Source organism: Pseudonaja textilis, chromosome 3, assembly GCF_049901715.1.
Source record: "Pseudonaja textilis isolate UNSWEBS1 chromosome 3, rPseTex1.2, whole genome shotgun sequence".
Taxonomy (NCBI): Eukaryota; Metazoa; Chordata; class Lepidosauria; order Squamata; family Elapidae; genus Pseudonaja; species Pseudonaja textilis.
In genome coordinates, this window is record NC_141992.1 from 193,648,898 (window position 1) to 193,665,658 (window position 16,761).

Below are 16,761 nucleotides of genomic sequence, written 5' to 3' on the forward strand. Positions count from 1 at the left end.
CATACCTCTCTGCCAATTCCATGGGGGAGGGGGCATGCCCCTCAGGCAATTCCCTCACTGAAGAAGTAGCAGAAAAATGTTCTCCAAACCCCAAAACCTGAGCGTGACTCACAAATGATGCTGCTCGGTTGCCCAGTAAGACAAAATATGTTGCACTGGTGGTCTTATTAGTAGGAGTTATAGGGCTCATTGTGTGCAATTTATACAATATTAATAGCCTGGATTGCACACTGGCTAACCTCAATTTGGCCTCACAAACCCAGGATGCATTAAACTAAGAGCTAAGGCAAGTTCAGGAAACAATCCTTGGAAATGGCCAGCCAGTAGTTATTTACTAAAGGTAAACCATGGCTGTGAAAAATTATGGGGCTTGTGCTTGCTTCAAATCTGACTGGAAGCTCACAGAAAGTGATGTCAAGCATATGAAAATAATTGGTAGAAAAATTAGATACTGTAAATTTCTTTTCAGAACTTTTGCCCTGGCTGTTAGATCTTCATGGGTTGAAAGCTCTCCTTTTGGGAACCACTGAAGGGATACTTTTCTGTTCCCTTTATCAATGCTTTTCCCCTTTGCATTAAAAATAAAGAAAAATAAAAGCACCCATCAAGTCTCCCTGATCAGATCAATTCCTAATCTTGGGGCAGAAAAAGTGTTCCATCCACACTTATGTGGCCCAAAGGGAGGAGGGGGTTATTGTAGAAAGTAAATACCACCACCATCACCAAGAAGAATGAAATGGTTTGGGAAATATTAAAAAGGCAGAATATTATATTTCCGCAAAGGGGAAAATGGAAAAACATGTTTTTAAGAGGCAGGAAACAGTCTCCCAGCCCCAAGCAGAAACTGAAGAGCCATCTTTTAGAAATGCAGATTTGGTAACCATTCAAGTCAGGATATTTTAAAACTCCCTGCAGCAAAGCCTGAACAAAGGCAGAATGATAGGATTAGCCCTCAGTCTAGATCCGACACAGGACAAAGCCATTAAGCCACAAAAGGAATTGCCCAACACCCTTTCAGAAGACAAGCCCCTTCATTACACCATCCCCAGAGCAGTCCAAACTTCAACCAAACCTGGGAGCTCAGACAAACACCCAGGATTTGCATTTCCTCTTTTGCCTATAGAGCCAGCATAACCCCATAGCAATCTGACAACAGCCCATAGAATACATGTTCTTGCACAGGAACAGGAAGCTCAAAAGCAAAGCCCAAAGAAGGTATAAAAACCCACACTCTCAACTCCTTTTTGTTAGCTGACGAGAACCACAAACCCGTGTGGTTCTGCTTCTTCAATAAACCACCTTTCCAATCAGCCTCTATTTTTCCAGTATTTTTCTCCCAGCTTGAAAACTGAACCAGATGGATATTTCTTCCAACAAAATCATTAAGATCAATCTAGGAATTAGATGTGGGATCTTCTTTCCTACCCTAGCAGCTACCTCCAGTATTTACTTATTTAGAATATTTCTCATATTTTATAAGAAATGAATTTTCTTTTCTTTTTCTACCTTGGAGCCTGCTTTACCAACTTCTCCCCTTTCCCCTTGTTCTCCCTGTAAAAAACAAAACATAAAAGAAAATTAGTCCAAAAAAGGACAATGTGAAATACAATTGTTGAATAGGGTCAGAATTAAATGTTTCAAAGAACACTTAGGGTTCCCCAAAATAGAGAGCCTACAATGTCCAGAGTTTTACTGAAAATGGCTTTCTCGCAATTTCCATTTATCAGTTCTAGCTCTTCCTTCTAAGTAAATGAAGAAACACAAATTTTGATTTATTAAATTCAAGTACGTAAAAAGAATGAAAGAATGGTTGGCTGACATGTTTTACACATGCAAATATGGAGACTACCTTATTTGTGCAAGGAAATGGTGCATGCACCAATCTGTGCAAACAATTTATACATGACCTTTAGATTTGATGTCCTGCATAGTAGCTTCCAAATATTTGAAACACCTATTATGGCTTCTGGTTTGTTTTTGTTTTTTTTTCCTTTTCTAATAAACTTACTTTGGAATCAATGAGCCACAACATTTCAGATACCAGCCACTGAATTTAGCCAGAAATTCATGATGAATCTTAGTATTAAGTAAAGGAGCAAGAAACTTAATTCCTGTTTGGAATTATCAGACCATGGAATTGTTAATTTAAGCCTTTCCAGCAATGAGATCAGCAAAGATTTGTCACTAAGCTTACTTACTTTTGACCCTGGAAGACCAGGTAAACCATCTTGACCAGATTTTCCAGGTAATCCCTAAAGGAAAAGGAAAAAGGAAAACAAGCCATGCATATTAATTTCTGGGTTCAGATATGCCTGGTTTTACTTCATCAAGGGGGGCATAATTTTCTGCACCATAAAAAGAAATAAGGAGGAATTTCCTGACCATTGGAACAATTAATCCATGGAATAGCTTGCCTCCAGAAATTTTGGGTGCCTATCACTGGAGGTTTATAAGAAGAGATTGGATAGCCATTTGTCCACATGGTATAAAATCTCTTGCTTGAGCAGGGGGTTAGACTAGAAGATCTCCAAGGTCCCTTCCAATTCTGTTATTCTTCAGTTCAGATACAGGATATGGTTTAAAATCAGACTAGGTGAGTTCGGATTTCACTCTTTTTATGACTCAATAAAAACTTTTGTACCTAGCTGACAATTTAATCAGTCTGGGATAATTTATTAATATCTACTAAAGCATCACCTCACAGATTTCAACTGACGTGGCAAATGATTATTAAGCCTTCCATCATTCCACAAAATTGACTGAAAAACAAGTTGAGAAGGACACAGCTCATTTGAAGGATGACAATCTATGCATAAGGACAAGGTTGGGGAAGCTGAGATTCTGTCTCAGAGATTTCCCAATGCAGTGCTAGAAATTTACCCCATGTTTGGAGAAAAGGAACCAAAACTAAAATATATATTTGAGGGGAAAAACATCAAGTAGCTCAGCAGGTTTGCTGTTTATGATCATGAACATTTTTTAAAACAATTCAAGAGATGGCCACAAGATGTCAGCAATGGCAAAGAAAAGATCTCACAGCTCTGAAACTTGGAAATAGTTAAAAATAGTTACTGAAGTTCAGCAAAAGCTATAGAAAACTATGGTCAAGTTAATATATAAGTTGCTACAACTTGATTTATTAAATTAGCCACAAAAGCTCCATTTTTATTTTACTAAGCCAGTAATTTCCAATCTTGTCAACTTTAAGATTATGGGCCAGTACACTTCAACATCGTCATAAATGATCTAAATGAGGGGAAAAGAGAACTCATCAAATTTGCAAATAGCACCAAGCTGTGGGGAATTGCTAATACTTTGGAAGATAGACTCAAGATTCAGAAAGATCTTGACAAACTTGAGCATTGGGCCCTGGCTAACAAGATTCAGTTCAGTGGTAAGAAAAGTAAGATGTTGCATTTAGGTAGAGAAAAACAGATGCACAGATACAGGTAGGCAGTACCTGGCTGAACAGTAAGTAATTGTGAGAGGGAGCGAATTGTCCTAGTGGACAGCCACTTGAGTATGAGCCTGTAGTGTGTTCCAGCTGCCACAAAGGCCAATGCAATCCTAGGCAGCATCAATAGACAGATAGCCTCAAGGTCACAAATGACACTATTGCTTTATACTGAACTAGTGAGCCCATATTTGGAATATCAGGTCCAATTCTTGCCACCATGATAAATGCTGAGAAAAGTACAACAAAGATAACAGGTCTGGAGGCTAAGTTGTACAGTGAACAGTTAAGGGAACTAGGTATGTTTGGCATAACAAAGAGAATAATTAGGGGTGACGTGATGATAGCTGTGCTCCAGTACTGGAAGGGCTGTCACACAGAAGAGAGGATTGACTTATTATCCAGAGCATTTGAAGGTAGAACCAGAAGCAATGGCTGGAAAGCTCCTTAAAGAGTGATCCAACCAGAAACTAAGGAGAAATTTCCTGACAGGGAGAACAATTAATCAGTGGAATTAATCAGTCATAAGTAAGGATTGGAAGCACATGGGCTGATGCTAGCAAACAATAATTGGACTAACTCAGAGGTGATATTCAGCAGGTTCTGACCAGTTCTGGAGAACCAGTAGCAGAAATTCTGAATAGTTTGGAGAACCAGCAAATACCACCTCTGACTGGCCCTGCCCCCATCTATTCTTTGCCTCCCAAGTCCCAGCTGATCAGCTGGGTCTTCTTTGGTTGCCTTGCACAGGAGAATGGAGCTGGAAAGCAGGTTAGTGGGGTGGGGAGGGAATGGGGATTTTACAGTATCCTTCCCCAGCCACGGCCACCATGGCCACCCAGCCATGGCACACCCACCAAGCCACACCCACAAAACCATTAGTTTTAAAAAAATGAATCTCACCACTGGACTAACCATTATTTGACTACCTTTGATTGTTACTCTTAAATTATCTTAATACTTTGAAAATATTGTATTAAAGGCAGAATATATCTTGACCTTGGAAGAGACTGTTTGCTTATTTTAGCTGTATATTGACCCAAATGCACATATTGAAGATTCTATGACATGAACTCACCGGTGGCCCACGTTCACCATTTCTCCCAGTTTCTCCTGGTTGACCCTAGAACAAGACAAAACAAACACACAGTTAAAACAGATTATAATATTGAGGTTTCCCTGGTATTATCTGCCACCTATTTCCAGCCAAGTCCACAAGAAAAGCTACTCTGCGTTCTGTTATACTTGGCTTTGAGGGGTTGCCTTCAAGTCAACCTCAAATCCTGGTGACTGCCTGGACAAGACCCTGCAGATTTTGGGGCAATATTTCAGAAGTGGCTTGCCATTGCTTGTTTCTTGGGGCTGAGAAACAGTGAGCTGGCTTGGTGCCTAAGGCAGAACTAAGACGCACAGTCTTCTAATTTGGGGCCTTACCCATTATACCAAATTGACTGTCACTATGGTATAATGCTTATTTTTAGATTATTTACCAGAGTCAGTGCTGAGTTAGGCCTGCATTCTCCTCTCTCCAGCTCTGTCTACCCATCCCCCATAAATATAGGAAGAATTTTGTTTTCATGCCTTTCTTTATCTAACTTCTCTTTCAGGTCCTGTGTTGACCATTACGGCCAACCAGATTGTACCACAACAGGTACCCTCTGAATCTCAAATAAAGAGTGCTATCCAACATTGCTAAAATGTTGGATAGCGCTCTTTAAATGTTTAAAATGTTTAAAATGTTTTTCCTTACTGGAGAACCAGCAGGTCCAGGAGGCCCTGGGAGACCCTGTAAAGAAATGTAGAAGACAATTACATTAAATTGTAAGCTGCCCAGAGTCACTGATTGACATTGGCAGCTATGAATATTGAATAAATGAATCAATACATTCCATGTAATCCATCAATATATTTTTTCTCACCAGCATTGTTTCTAACTTTCAGTTTTTGCAGAGATTAATAACTGTTCCCTTACCCACTAGACATAGGATGTCTCCTCTCTGTGTACAAGATAGAGCATTTCAACAAGTGCTACTTTTCCTACCGCTATAGTTTTATAATGCAGTTTGCCTAAAAGGCAGTTTGACTGATGGAAGAACTGAAAAGTATAAATGATAAAAAATTAGTTTTCATTGCTTTTTTCAATGTAAGCCTCTTTTTTTTTCCTGCCAATGAATGGCACTTGAGTGACACCTGTCTTTTCAGAGAAATGATAAGGGATCTAAATAAAGTGAATACTCAGTATTCTTCTTCTGTGAATTGTTGAAGATACAACCCACTCTGTATTTGTTGTATTCACAACAAGGAAGTGTTTCGCATAGAGAAATATTTCTGATATTCCCCAAATCCATTTGTTCTCTTCTTGTTCTACAAGAAAGTATCGGGTCACCCTCAGACCTGCTTCCACTTGAACCTGGTTGAGCACGTGGTTGGAGTAGAAGGCCTCTGAGGTCCCTTCCAACGGTGTTAGTCTGTTAAGAAATATCTTTGAACTTCTTCCCTAGTTCCACTCTCCTTTTTAAAAAATGCTATTTGATGCTTCAAATATAAGAACAATTTTTCCCCGAAAGCCATCACTCTGCTAAACAAATAATTCCCTCAACACTGTTCATCTATTACAAAGTCTGCACTACTATTACTTTTAATCTTCTCATCATTCCTTTTCACCCATCCCCTCCCACTTGTGACTGTATGACTGTAACTTTGTCGCTTGTATCCTTACAACTTATACTGACTGTTTCCTAGTATGATTTGATTGCTGATTGTACCCTATGACTATCATTAAGTGTTGTATGTTATGATTCTTGATTCTTAATGAATGTATCTTTTCTTTATGTATACTGAGAGTATTTACACCAAGACAAATTCCTTGTGTGTCCAATCACGCTTGGCCAATAATTAATCCTCTACCCACAAGCAATTCAATTTACCAGAAGTTTTATAATAATTAAAAAAACCTAGCCAGACTAAAAGAGAAACTGACTTAGGAAAAGGTCAGTCTACTCTTAACAAAGGTAGAGCTTTTATAAAATTTGTTTTATGTTGTTTGGGTTCATGTCGCATTTCAAACTGTAATGAGAAAATGTCAAGGTCAATTTTTTATCAGCTTCTCATTCTTGTTCTTTACTTGGTAATAAAAATCTAATACAAAATAAAAGTCCAAAGATCAAAAATGCACTCTTCTTGCACAGTGATCACAAAAGAAGTCATGATTTCAAAATAATAATAATGTGAATAATTCATGTGAATAGTTCACACTATATAATTTATTGTAGATTTGGAGCCTTCTCCAAGAAAATTCAGACAGCAAATTCTCAAAGCCTGGAATTTGAGTTTTGATGTTCTTTAAAGCATCACTTACACAAGGGGCACTCTGCCCAATGTGTGTAGATCATTTGCACTTCAAAGGGCAATTTAAAGTGTGTTAAAATATTTAAATTTAGTAGCTGGATCAGTGGGATTGTGCAGTAAGCCAAAATACACAGTTGTAGTTGATTGATTGGAGAATTCTGGCTCCTCTGTGAGGCAATCTGTGCTGTCCTTGGTTACTGTGAGTGTGCGGGGGAGTTTCCCTTTTTCCCCGCCTTTTTCCTTTGTGTCCCATGTGCTCTGTTATTTACCTCATGATGCTCCTGTTTCCCTGACTATCTAGTTTGCTGTATATATTGATGTAAAATAAATGTATTTATTAAAAAAAAACCCTGCATGTCGGCATCTATTATTTCATTTGGACACCGGCTGTGCAATTCCCTGACAAAGTATTAATTCAGGGAATTAGAGAAATTAGGGCTTAGGGAATTCCCTAAAATTGGGGAAATTTGCCTGAAGTCAAAAACCAGATGCATTTTGTAAATTTGGTCATGGAGGGTTTTGCAAACTAAGCCCTGTAAAGAAAAAAGCATTCAAGTTTCCACATGAGAGAACAGCTTCTTGATCTTACACAATACAAACATTATAAGCTTGACTTTTCAGCACCTTGGACAGAGATCAGACTGGTATCCTATTCAGTCTTACTTACAGGAGGTCCAGATAATCCATCAATTCCAGCAAGACCCATTTCTCCTTTCTTGCCCTAGGCGAGAGAACTGAAAGTTATGAACCACGTAATGAAAAGAAACAAGTTGAACTGATCATCCAACCAATTGATTATGAGTTATGCATTAAAACTAGATCATAGGTAAGATAATTCCTTGGATTGTCAAGAGATCTTCTTAATTTTACAGTATCTGTTTTAAACAGAATTATAATCCTTGATTTTGATACATTAGGATTAGCGTGCTGAAACATAATTCCCTCAATATTGTCCAACTATTTACTAAGTTTGCATTACTATTACAATAATCTTCTCATTGTTCCTATCACCCATCTCCTCCCACTTGTGATTGTACGACTGTAACTTTGTTACTTTTATGATTTATATTGACTGTTTCCTAGTATGATTGGATTGCTTATTTGTACACTATGACTATCATTAAGTGTTGTACCTTATAATTCTTGACAAATGTACATTTTCTTTTTTATGTACACTGAGAGCATATGTACCAAGACAAATTCCTTGTGTATCAAATCACACTTGGCCAATAAAGAATTCATTCATTCATTCATTTATTCATTTATTTATTTATTCATTCATTCATTCATTCATTCATTCATTCTTCATGAGGAGCTTTCCTTAAAAAAGATGTCCAGATATTTCAACTGGAACAAAATCCTGCAGCCATGTCAGACTAGAAGACTTCCAAGGTCCCTTCAAACTTCTATTATTCTGTTACTAAAAGAAGCCAATGAAAATTCATAAAGACTGAGGAAAGGAATTGTCTACTTCTGATCAGAAGGGTTGTAGGTGCTATGTTGCAACCTAAGTAGAATTTAATTATCAGTCAGTGTGATTAGATTTTTGGCATAACAATCACTTAGGAGTACTGCCATCTGTGTGGTTTCCATACTGTGCCCAGGGCATTTTTTTTGGGGGGGGGGAGAGGGGGTGTAACAAAATACAATTCAAATGAACATGAGTAAACAGGAAAAAAAATATTGCTTTTTGAAAGAGTCCACATTTCTCTCATTGCAAGCAGGGCTGTTAAACAGGACTTCTTTGGCTTCTGTAAAATGAAGGAGCTAAGAAAAATAAACCTGTAATTCAATATAGATTTATAGCACACAAGGGAATTTTTAATCTCATTTCTACATGACTATTTATTATCCCAGAGTCCATTACATTATTTTTTTATGGGTTACCTGCTACGATTTTCATTACTACAGCAGAATGGAATCATGCCAGAAAAAATATGAATTCTCATTCTGCAGCCCAGAATTTTTTTAAAAATGACCCAGAGAAAAATGCATAGGGAAGGGAATGAAAGGGAAGAAGATGGTTCAAATTTAAACTCAACCAAACAAGTATTCTAGCAGAGAAAACTTTTAATTGAACCAGATATTTAATTCCAAAACAATAGAAAGAATTTGGGAATGACCTTTCAAAGCCAACCAACCCCGCAGATATTATCTGTTTTTTGAATCAGTTTTGGAGACACAACCATGTCTCTGCTTCCTCCTAAACCAGCACAGGGCACTTTTTTTTTTCTGTTTTCCTCTTCTCTACAGAGTAAATAAAAAGTTTCTTAGATCACTCTTAATTGTAATGGTGTTTAACAAAAATAATTCTTTCCTTGTTTCAACATCACCTAAGGATAATACCAATGGTGCTTTTTCAAAAGGCAACTGGACTTTCTTGTTTTTTTTCCCTTGAAAACATTTCACTTCCCATCCAAAAAGCTTCTTTAGTTCTAACTTGCATGGTGGAGTATAGAATAATTTATATTCTTTGCAGTCATCTGGTTGTCCCAAGAGCGTTTCACACCCATTTGTACTCTGATTCAAGTGACTTAAAGATACAGATAGCGGCTCTCCGCATGGGAGCTTCATTGGTCATGAATCAGAAAGGACAAGCGTTCGTTGGGTGAGCAGCCCCGAACAAAGCCCAAGGAAACCCTTTTATAGAACACACTGTGACGTCACAAAAGAGAAAGCCACTTTACATGTTAAAAGGTGGTAGGGTCTCAGTGGATACTAAGCACTCAGCACAGGCTTAGGACAGAATCAATCGCCTGCAGTCACCGGCCAGGTGGGCGCATCCTTTGTTCCTGAACCTGCTTTCCCCCCCGTTCTTGCAGGTGCATAACCACCCGTGAGCGCATACAACTCCTCCTACGGAGCCAATGCCCAGGCTGTTAAGTGGATGTGCTACAGATAAACCCCCTAAGTGGCCTCAGTGACCCTCGGAGTGCTAACAATCAGATGACTGCAAAGAATATAAATCCCCACCATTCAGTTAAAACTGAAGAAGCTTTCTGGATGAAAAATGAAATATTTTCAAGCAAAAAAAGGAACCAAGAAGTCCAGCAGACTTTTAGAAAAACACCTTTGAGACAACCATGACTTGGATGGTTGAGAATCTCCATAGATATCACCTAAGGGTAGCCTCCAAGTATGTTATTTCTGGTAGGCTTTGTCATCCATGACCTTGGTGAAAAAAACTACCAACAGAATAGTATATTTATTCACTTTTTCAGAATAGTCCCAAACAGGATCAATCATGGATCTTTAGCAATTAAAAAAATCTAAATTTTTCTTTGTATAAAAATCTATATAAGTGAAGTACAAGGAAGGAAAAACATTTGGAAGGACTTGAACACATGGTGCCTAGGATTTAAGAAGTAGTAAGAGCTCATGAAAATTATTACTCGCTAGTAGCTTAATCCTCCATGAAGGTGTTTATCATCATCATCTTTTAATGACCCCATAATCCCTTGTGTGGAGTCTGGGCAACTGAATGGAGCTAGGAAAGCGTTTAAAGGCCGGATGCCCTTCCTGTCACCAAGGCGGAGTTTTATTCAGCAGATATATTCTTATTGTGCCCAGAGAGAGAAATATCTGCCTCTACCTAGGATCGAACTCATAGTCTCCTGATTGTAAGGTGAGAGCTCCATCTCTAAGCCACCTCACCACTCAACTCCATAATTGTGTCGATAACTGTTCTAAAACTTGGCTGCTCTTACAATAACTGTTCAAAAATGTCCAGATATCTAACAAGGAGAGCATCATGAGATTTTTCTATTAGACTATGCTCAACCTACTTGGTGCATAAATATGCTGCCTATCTCTCTGGTATTCTATCTATAGTATATCCCACCTCTGCATATTGTAAACACAGACACACATTTATCAGCATGGTAGCAAATAACGCTTTCATTTTACCACTATATCCCTAATGAAGCTCACATAATGATTTGCTGTGTGGCGGTCATGCTCAACTCTTATATCTTCCACCCTCCTCTTTTCTGTATTGATCAGCAACGAGCAGAGAGCCGGCCTGAAGCAGAACAGGAATGCAAGAATACATTCCCTTAATTGGCAACTAACAATGGGGATTTCCTATTACCTCTCAGGAACACAGGATGTATTATAAAACACGGATGGCAATTGTGTAGAGGGAAGAGGAAAATGAACTGTTTCTACTGGAAACCTGGCAGTCTAAAGCGATAACTCCTTTGCAAAGCTCTTTCCATAAAATTTAGATTGCTGTATTAAGGGAAGCAACAAGTAATTATTAATGTCTGTGGAGAGTCTTGGTTATCCAGATCATGATTGTCCCAAAATGCTTTGTCAAAGGACAACCAAACTTCATTTTTCCTTGAAAACATTTCACTTCTCATCCAAAAAGCTTCTTCAGTTCTAACTGAATGGTGGAAAATGGAAATATTTATATTCCTCTGGTTGTTAGCTAGAGGAGGCAACTTGGCAATTTATCTGTCCCCCACTCTCAACAGAGGGGAAGGAACATGATACCTGTTTACAACACAGGTTTTTTTAGCGGTTCCAAGAAAGTTCCACACCTATTTGCACTATTCAGGTGACCCTGAGGGCACAGATAAACCTCCAGGTGGCCTCAGTGACTCTCAGAAAGTGTCCAAACAACCAGGAACATAAATCCTTTCACCCTCCGTCATTCGGTCAAAACTGAAGAAGCTTCTTGGGTGAGAAGCAAAATGTCTTCAAGGAAAAGCAAAGTCCAATTGACTTTTGAAGAAGGATCTTTGGGACAAGAGATTTTTAAAATAATTTTCTAAGCTCAAAGCAAGAAAGCGGGGTAAGATTGGTAGCCTTTTCTCTGCTGATCAGCAGAGAACTCTTCTAGGAAGGAGAGGTTTTTAGATGGAAGCCTCTAAAAACAAGAATGATTACTCACCCGTAGACCTGGTAGGCCTGGAGGTCCTATCTTGCCTTCTGGCCCAGGTGATCCCTGAAAACAAGATATTTTTCCTTTACATTGCATACAGGGCCATTGACATTAAATGGTTTCTATTTTGGGGGGATGTCATGGGAAAAAAAATAGCTATTCCCTATACTAGGAACCAAAATAGTGGAGACCTGAAACAAACCCCCTCAAATAGTGATAGCCAACCTGAGAATTCTGCTAATAGAGTGACAAAGATCTACATAGGAGATAGAATAGTTGCATGGACAATGAATTTAGTTCATTTTATTTATTAGGTTTGTATGCTGCCCGTATCATTTAGAGGTAGCTTACAAACATTAAAACCTGGTAAATGTTATAACAATAATAATAATTTACACTTAAAAGATGGAAAGGGAGCAAGAAACACACAAAGGTGTTGAGGTCTTCTCTTAATCCGATAGGCGCCGCCAGGATGGCGGTTCCCAATTGGAACTCCAGGCCGACTATGTAATGAAATTATGCAGACAAGAAATGCAATACCATGATCACTGAAATATGCACCTACCTTCTTTCAAGTTATATTATTGATCTGATAAACCAGTATTGTGTATTGTGTAATGATTCTCCTAGATAAGGGCTGTCAAAGTTCTGGCCCATGGGCTGGCCACACCAACGCCCAGTTTAGTGAAGCGGGAAACAGCCCTGATACGTCATGTGATGCCGCCGTGACGACATGAGTTTGACACCCCTGTTCTACATCTTTAACAGAAGTATTTCTCGAACCGGGTTCCTCAAATCACCACTGCATTATTTCCTGGTTTCAAAATGAAATATAGTCTAGTTTCAGATGAAGTTTAATGCATTCTATTTTTGTATACTATAGTGTAGGAGATGACCAGTCTGAGCCTGAGGGAAGAGTCAAGTATGCCATCAGTCTGGAGTCCTCTCATGCCTACAAAAGATCTAGGTCCAGCCCTCTCTCGAATTCCATTGACTCTTATCTACCACCAATTTCCCTTGACTATTAGTAGTTTAGATTCTTATGGAGAGCTAGCATTGAATAAACTTTCACTCATCTGAACAACCTCGGTTCCTGACTACTCGCACTTGACAAGTAGGTCATTCAGATTACAAATAATTCATTCAGAAATAAAATTACTTACTGGGGGACCCGGAGTTCCTGGAGGCCCCATCGGACCCCTTGGTCCAGGAGCTCCCTATAAACAAATTTCAAAGTTAAAATAGATGCTGTGAAGTTTTGCTTTGCATTCAAAAAAAGTTTTGCGAGCACACAATAAATGCAAACTAAAGGTAAACCACACCAAACTAGAATACAGGAAATATGACTTCAGCAACAGAGTGGTCAATGCCTGGAATACACTACCTGACTATGTGGTTCCTTCCCCAAGCCCCAAAAACTTTAACTTTAGACTGTCAACAGTTGACCTCATCCCATTCCTAAGAGGTCTGTAAGGGGTGTGCATAAGCACACCAATGTGCCTACTGTCCCTGTCCTAATGTTCCCTTTTATTCTTACCCATTTCATGTATTAATAATCATGTTTATACTTATATCTGTTATCTAATAGCAGATATAAGTGTAAACAGGATTATTAATACATTGACAAAATAAACAATAAAATAAATAAAAACCAAACTCTCCTGATAGGGTCTGAGATTTATAATATTCACTTTTCATCATTCTCCAAGTGGAAGAATCTTTCTTTTTTTTTTTTTACACCTCAAGTCTATAACAAGTTAAAACAACAAAAATAACATTGAAGTGTAGCATAATATTATCTGAGATGACAGGCATTTTTCTACCAGGTTTTTTAGTAAATTGACCAGATTGATCTAAAGTGCACAAGAATGAATCATCAAGGCATTTCTTTCAGATACTTGGTTGTCTTTTTTCACATGTTCATTTTTACATCTATTAAGAGTTAATTGTTTTCTGGCAATTGTCATCTTTTGAGGGATAATGTTGGACAGATTAGTGGACGTAAAATATTCTTTTCCCCCCAAACTTTAACCTATTATTCTAATTCAACCTATTTTATAATACATGCATTCTTAAGATAGATTAATGTAGGTGAATTCATCATTTGATGAATGCTGTGCATTATTTCATTTTCTTTTAAAAAGAGTTTGAGGTCTCCAAATAGATTAGCTTATTTTGCTCAAAGAAGCATGCACATCTCTTTATTGTTTTCTCCACAACTGCAAACCTGTGAGACTGAGGCCACTGAGAAATGGCCAAGAAGTGGCCACTTGGTTTCTTTGGCTGGAGGTGGGTTTAAATATAAGCTTTTCTGTTGTAAATTCAATTTACCTTAACTAATACACCACACAATGTATTTCTGTATAATAATTCCCAGAGTGCAACTTTTAGGGTTAAAACTATAACTGTTTTAGGTATGCATGTATATAGGTGAGAATGTGTGTGCACAAGAAGTATGTGAAGGGTGTCACTGTTCCAACTAGTAAACTCCAACCCAATAAACTCTGAGAGTAGCATTTTCTCAAAGTTCTATTTTATTAAAGTTGTCATATTGGCACATCTGGGAAAACCCAAATCTGAAGAGTTCCAGATTTTCATCAAGTAATCGAAAATCAAGAATCCTTCCCCTGCACCCATCAGTCCATCACATGGTCCAATCACCAGTCATCCCAACTGGAGACATTCCTCCAACCACTTCTTTCCAGGTGCAGGATCACATGTCTTTGATTCAGAAGAAGGATGTTATTATGTCTAAACTTCCCCCGCTCTATGAAATCCCCCCTCCCAAATTCCCAAGCACTAAAATGTAACAGCGTGGAATCTTCTAAGTAAAATATGGCTTCCAAAGCTGACAGAGGGACTAATTTAAAATCTGAACAAAATAAAACCCATCATAGCCTAAATTTCACTTAAGTATACTATCTGCTGTTCCTCCATCTTGTCCTAATGAAAAAATAAAGAACAATTAATTTTGGATAAATTGGATTCCGTGGGTGGATGAGTGTAACCTTGAAATAAATACTATTAGCAGGAAAATAGTTGTCCATCCAGAGTCTTCCAGTGGGACGGAAAATCAAGATGGTGGCCATGACTATATAATCTGGCATTTGACACATATAAAAGTGGCTGGGGTCTTATCCCATGGTCACAGCAGACTTCTTGACTATATTTTGATACCACCTGCAGAAACCCCTTTTATTAGATGCTGTTGGGTTTTTTAATAGTGTAAAGGTAAGCAGCACCCAGCTTTTAAGCAGGGTTCTGTATTTTTTGTCATGATTTTCCATGATTTAAAAATTTAAAAATAAAAATATCATTTTTGAATGCAGAGAGAATGAATTTAAATAACTGTCATGCCCCTGTTGGAGTCTGAATCCGAGGAGGAAGATGAACAGCTGACAGGGAGTAGGAGTGTGGCTCCATTGAGGAGGAAACTGGGGATGGGCAAAGTCTGGCTGGGCAGAGCAGGGAAGAGGTAGAACAAGGGAGAGGGAGTTCAGAGGAAGACCCAGGCCCACCCCCTCTTCATCGTAGGGCATGCAGGGAGGTATAGAGGAGAGAGCAACGTGGGTTACGTGGCTTATGGGGGAGGAAAGGGCCCTGATTCCCTCCATTAGCCACAGCTGGGAAGAGAGTTTAAAAGAAATGCATGCTGAGTGTGGCAGCTGCTGGGAGCAAACATAAGTTTATCTTGTGTTGACTTTGCTTATCTGTGTTCCTGGTGTCTTCTCAAACATGTTGAGTTATTGCCATGCCTTCATGTCTGGAATTCTTGCTTTGATCCTGTTAGACTAATTACCTCATTTTGCCTTGATTGGACTTATAGTTACAGTTTTTGTTGACCACATTATGGATTTGGTTCTATGCAGCCAAAGGCTGTTCCTGGGAGAGTTTTTCTCCAGCCAGAAGGTAACCAGGGCACTGGGGGCAAAGTTGGAGCTAATGAAGGGACTCCTACTGATTATCTGACTGTGTTGCTTTTGTGCCACACCCTGGGTCATCATAGTAACCTTCAGAATATTACACCTGAACATGCAGTGGTGCAATTCAACTGGTGTAGCAACAGGTTTGGTGATCACATGCTTCACACAAACATGAGCACACCAAACGTGCATTTTGCACACATGCCCACCCTTTTAAAAAGCCCATTTTCAGCTATAATACTTAGCTTTTACTGCAGCCCCAGTGAGTAAAACAGCTGAGGCATGGCAAAACTGTTCTGCCACACAAATCAGCTGTGCTCCAAAATAAGAAAATAAAACACAGCAAAGAGCAGGGGAGAATGAGCAGGGCCAAATGATTGCCAGAAATATCGGTTTGCCAGAACCACTCCAAACTGGTAGAATCCCACCCCTGTGTACATGTATCATCTGCACTAAAACATTTAGGAACACTTACTTGCTCTCCTTTCAAGCCTTCAATCTGTACCTGAAACAAAAAAGATTATCCATAAAAAAAGAAGGGGGGAAAATTTGATTGAGGGGGGGGTAGTAAAGAGATATATAAAGACTATATTTAAGGTCCATATATGAGGATACTGGGTTTTTTTGGAGGGGAGTGAATGGAGGGAAGAGAGTGAAAGTCATTTATAGCACACAAATGTACACCACACATATTAGTGAAACACTGATGATTCAGTGTCTCAACAATTGTGTGAAAAATCCCTTGGAAATTACATTTGAGAAACTATTCCTATCTGGTTTGGAACCAGCAATAATGACCAGGGGTGGGATTCTACAGGTTCGCACCTATTCGCTAGAACCGGTTGTTGACATTCTAAGCAGTTCAGAGAACCGGTTGTTAGAAGAAATTCCTGGCCTAATCCCGTAAGGAAGGCAGGAAGGAAACATTCTGGTGTTGCTTACAGAAACTGCCTCTCCACTAACCCTTATTACATTCTTGGCAGGACTAGACTTCCTATCTTAGGAACGTCTCTGGAGTTTTTTTTCCCCTCCTTTGCTGGTACTTTGCTTGTGTGGAGCAACCATTCAAAGTTACAAAGGCACTGAAAAAGTGACTTATGACCATTTTTCACACTTAGGACTGTTGCAGCATCTCTACAGTCATAAGA

General features: G+C 38.8%; 1 protein-coding gene across 2 annotated transcripts in view; it reads right to left on the minus strand.

Moving 5' to 3' along the window:
- COL22A1 (collagen type XXII alpha 1 chain) overlaps nucleotides 1-16,761 on the minus strand; it is a 257,920-nt gene that overhangs the window by 83,318 nt on the left and 157,841 nt on the right. For both annotated transcript variants that reach the window (XM_087931748.1, XM_087931750.1), the window contains 8 exons: nucleotides 16,089-16,118; nucleotides 12,854-12,907; nucleotides 11,700-11,753; nucleotides 7,470-7,523; nucleotides 5,205-5,240; nucleotides 4,533-4,577; nucleotides 2,199-2,252; nucleotides 1,507-1,551 (listed from right to left, as the gene is read on the minus strand). In XM_087931748.1, coding sequence (XP_087787874.1) covers nucleotides 1,507-1,551; nucleotides 2,199-2,252; nucleotides 4,533-4,577; nucleotides 5,205-5,240; nucleotides 7,470-7,523; nucleotides 11,700-11,753; nucleotides 12,854-12,907; nucleotides 16,089-16,118 — 372 coding nt within the window. The remainder of the gene's footprint in view (nucleotides 1-1,506; nucleotides 1,552-2,198; nucleotides 2,253-4,532; nucleotides 4,578-5,204; nucleotides 5,241-7,469; nucleotides 7,524-11,699; nucleotides 11,754-12,853; nucleotides 12,908-16,088; nucleotides 16,119-16,761) is intronic.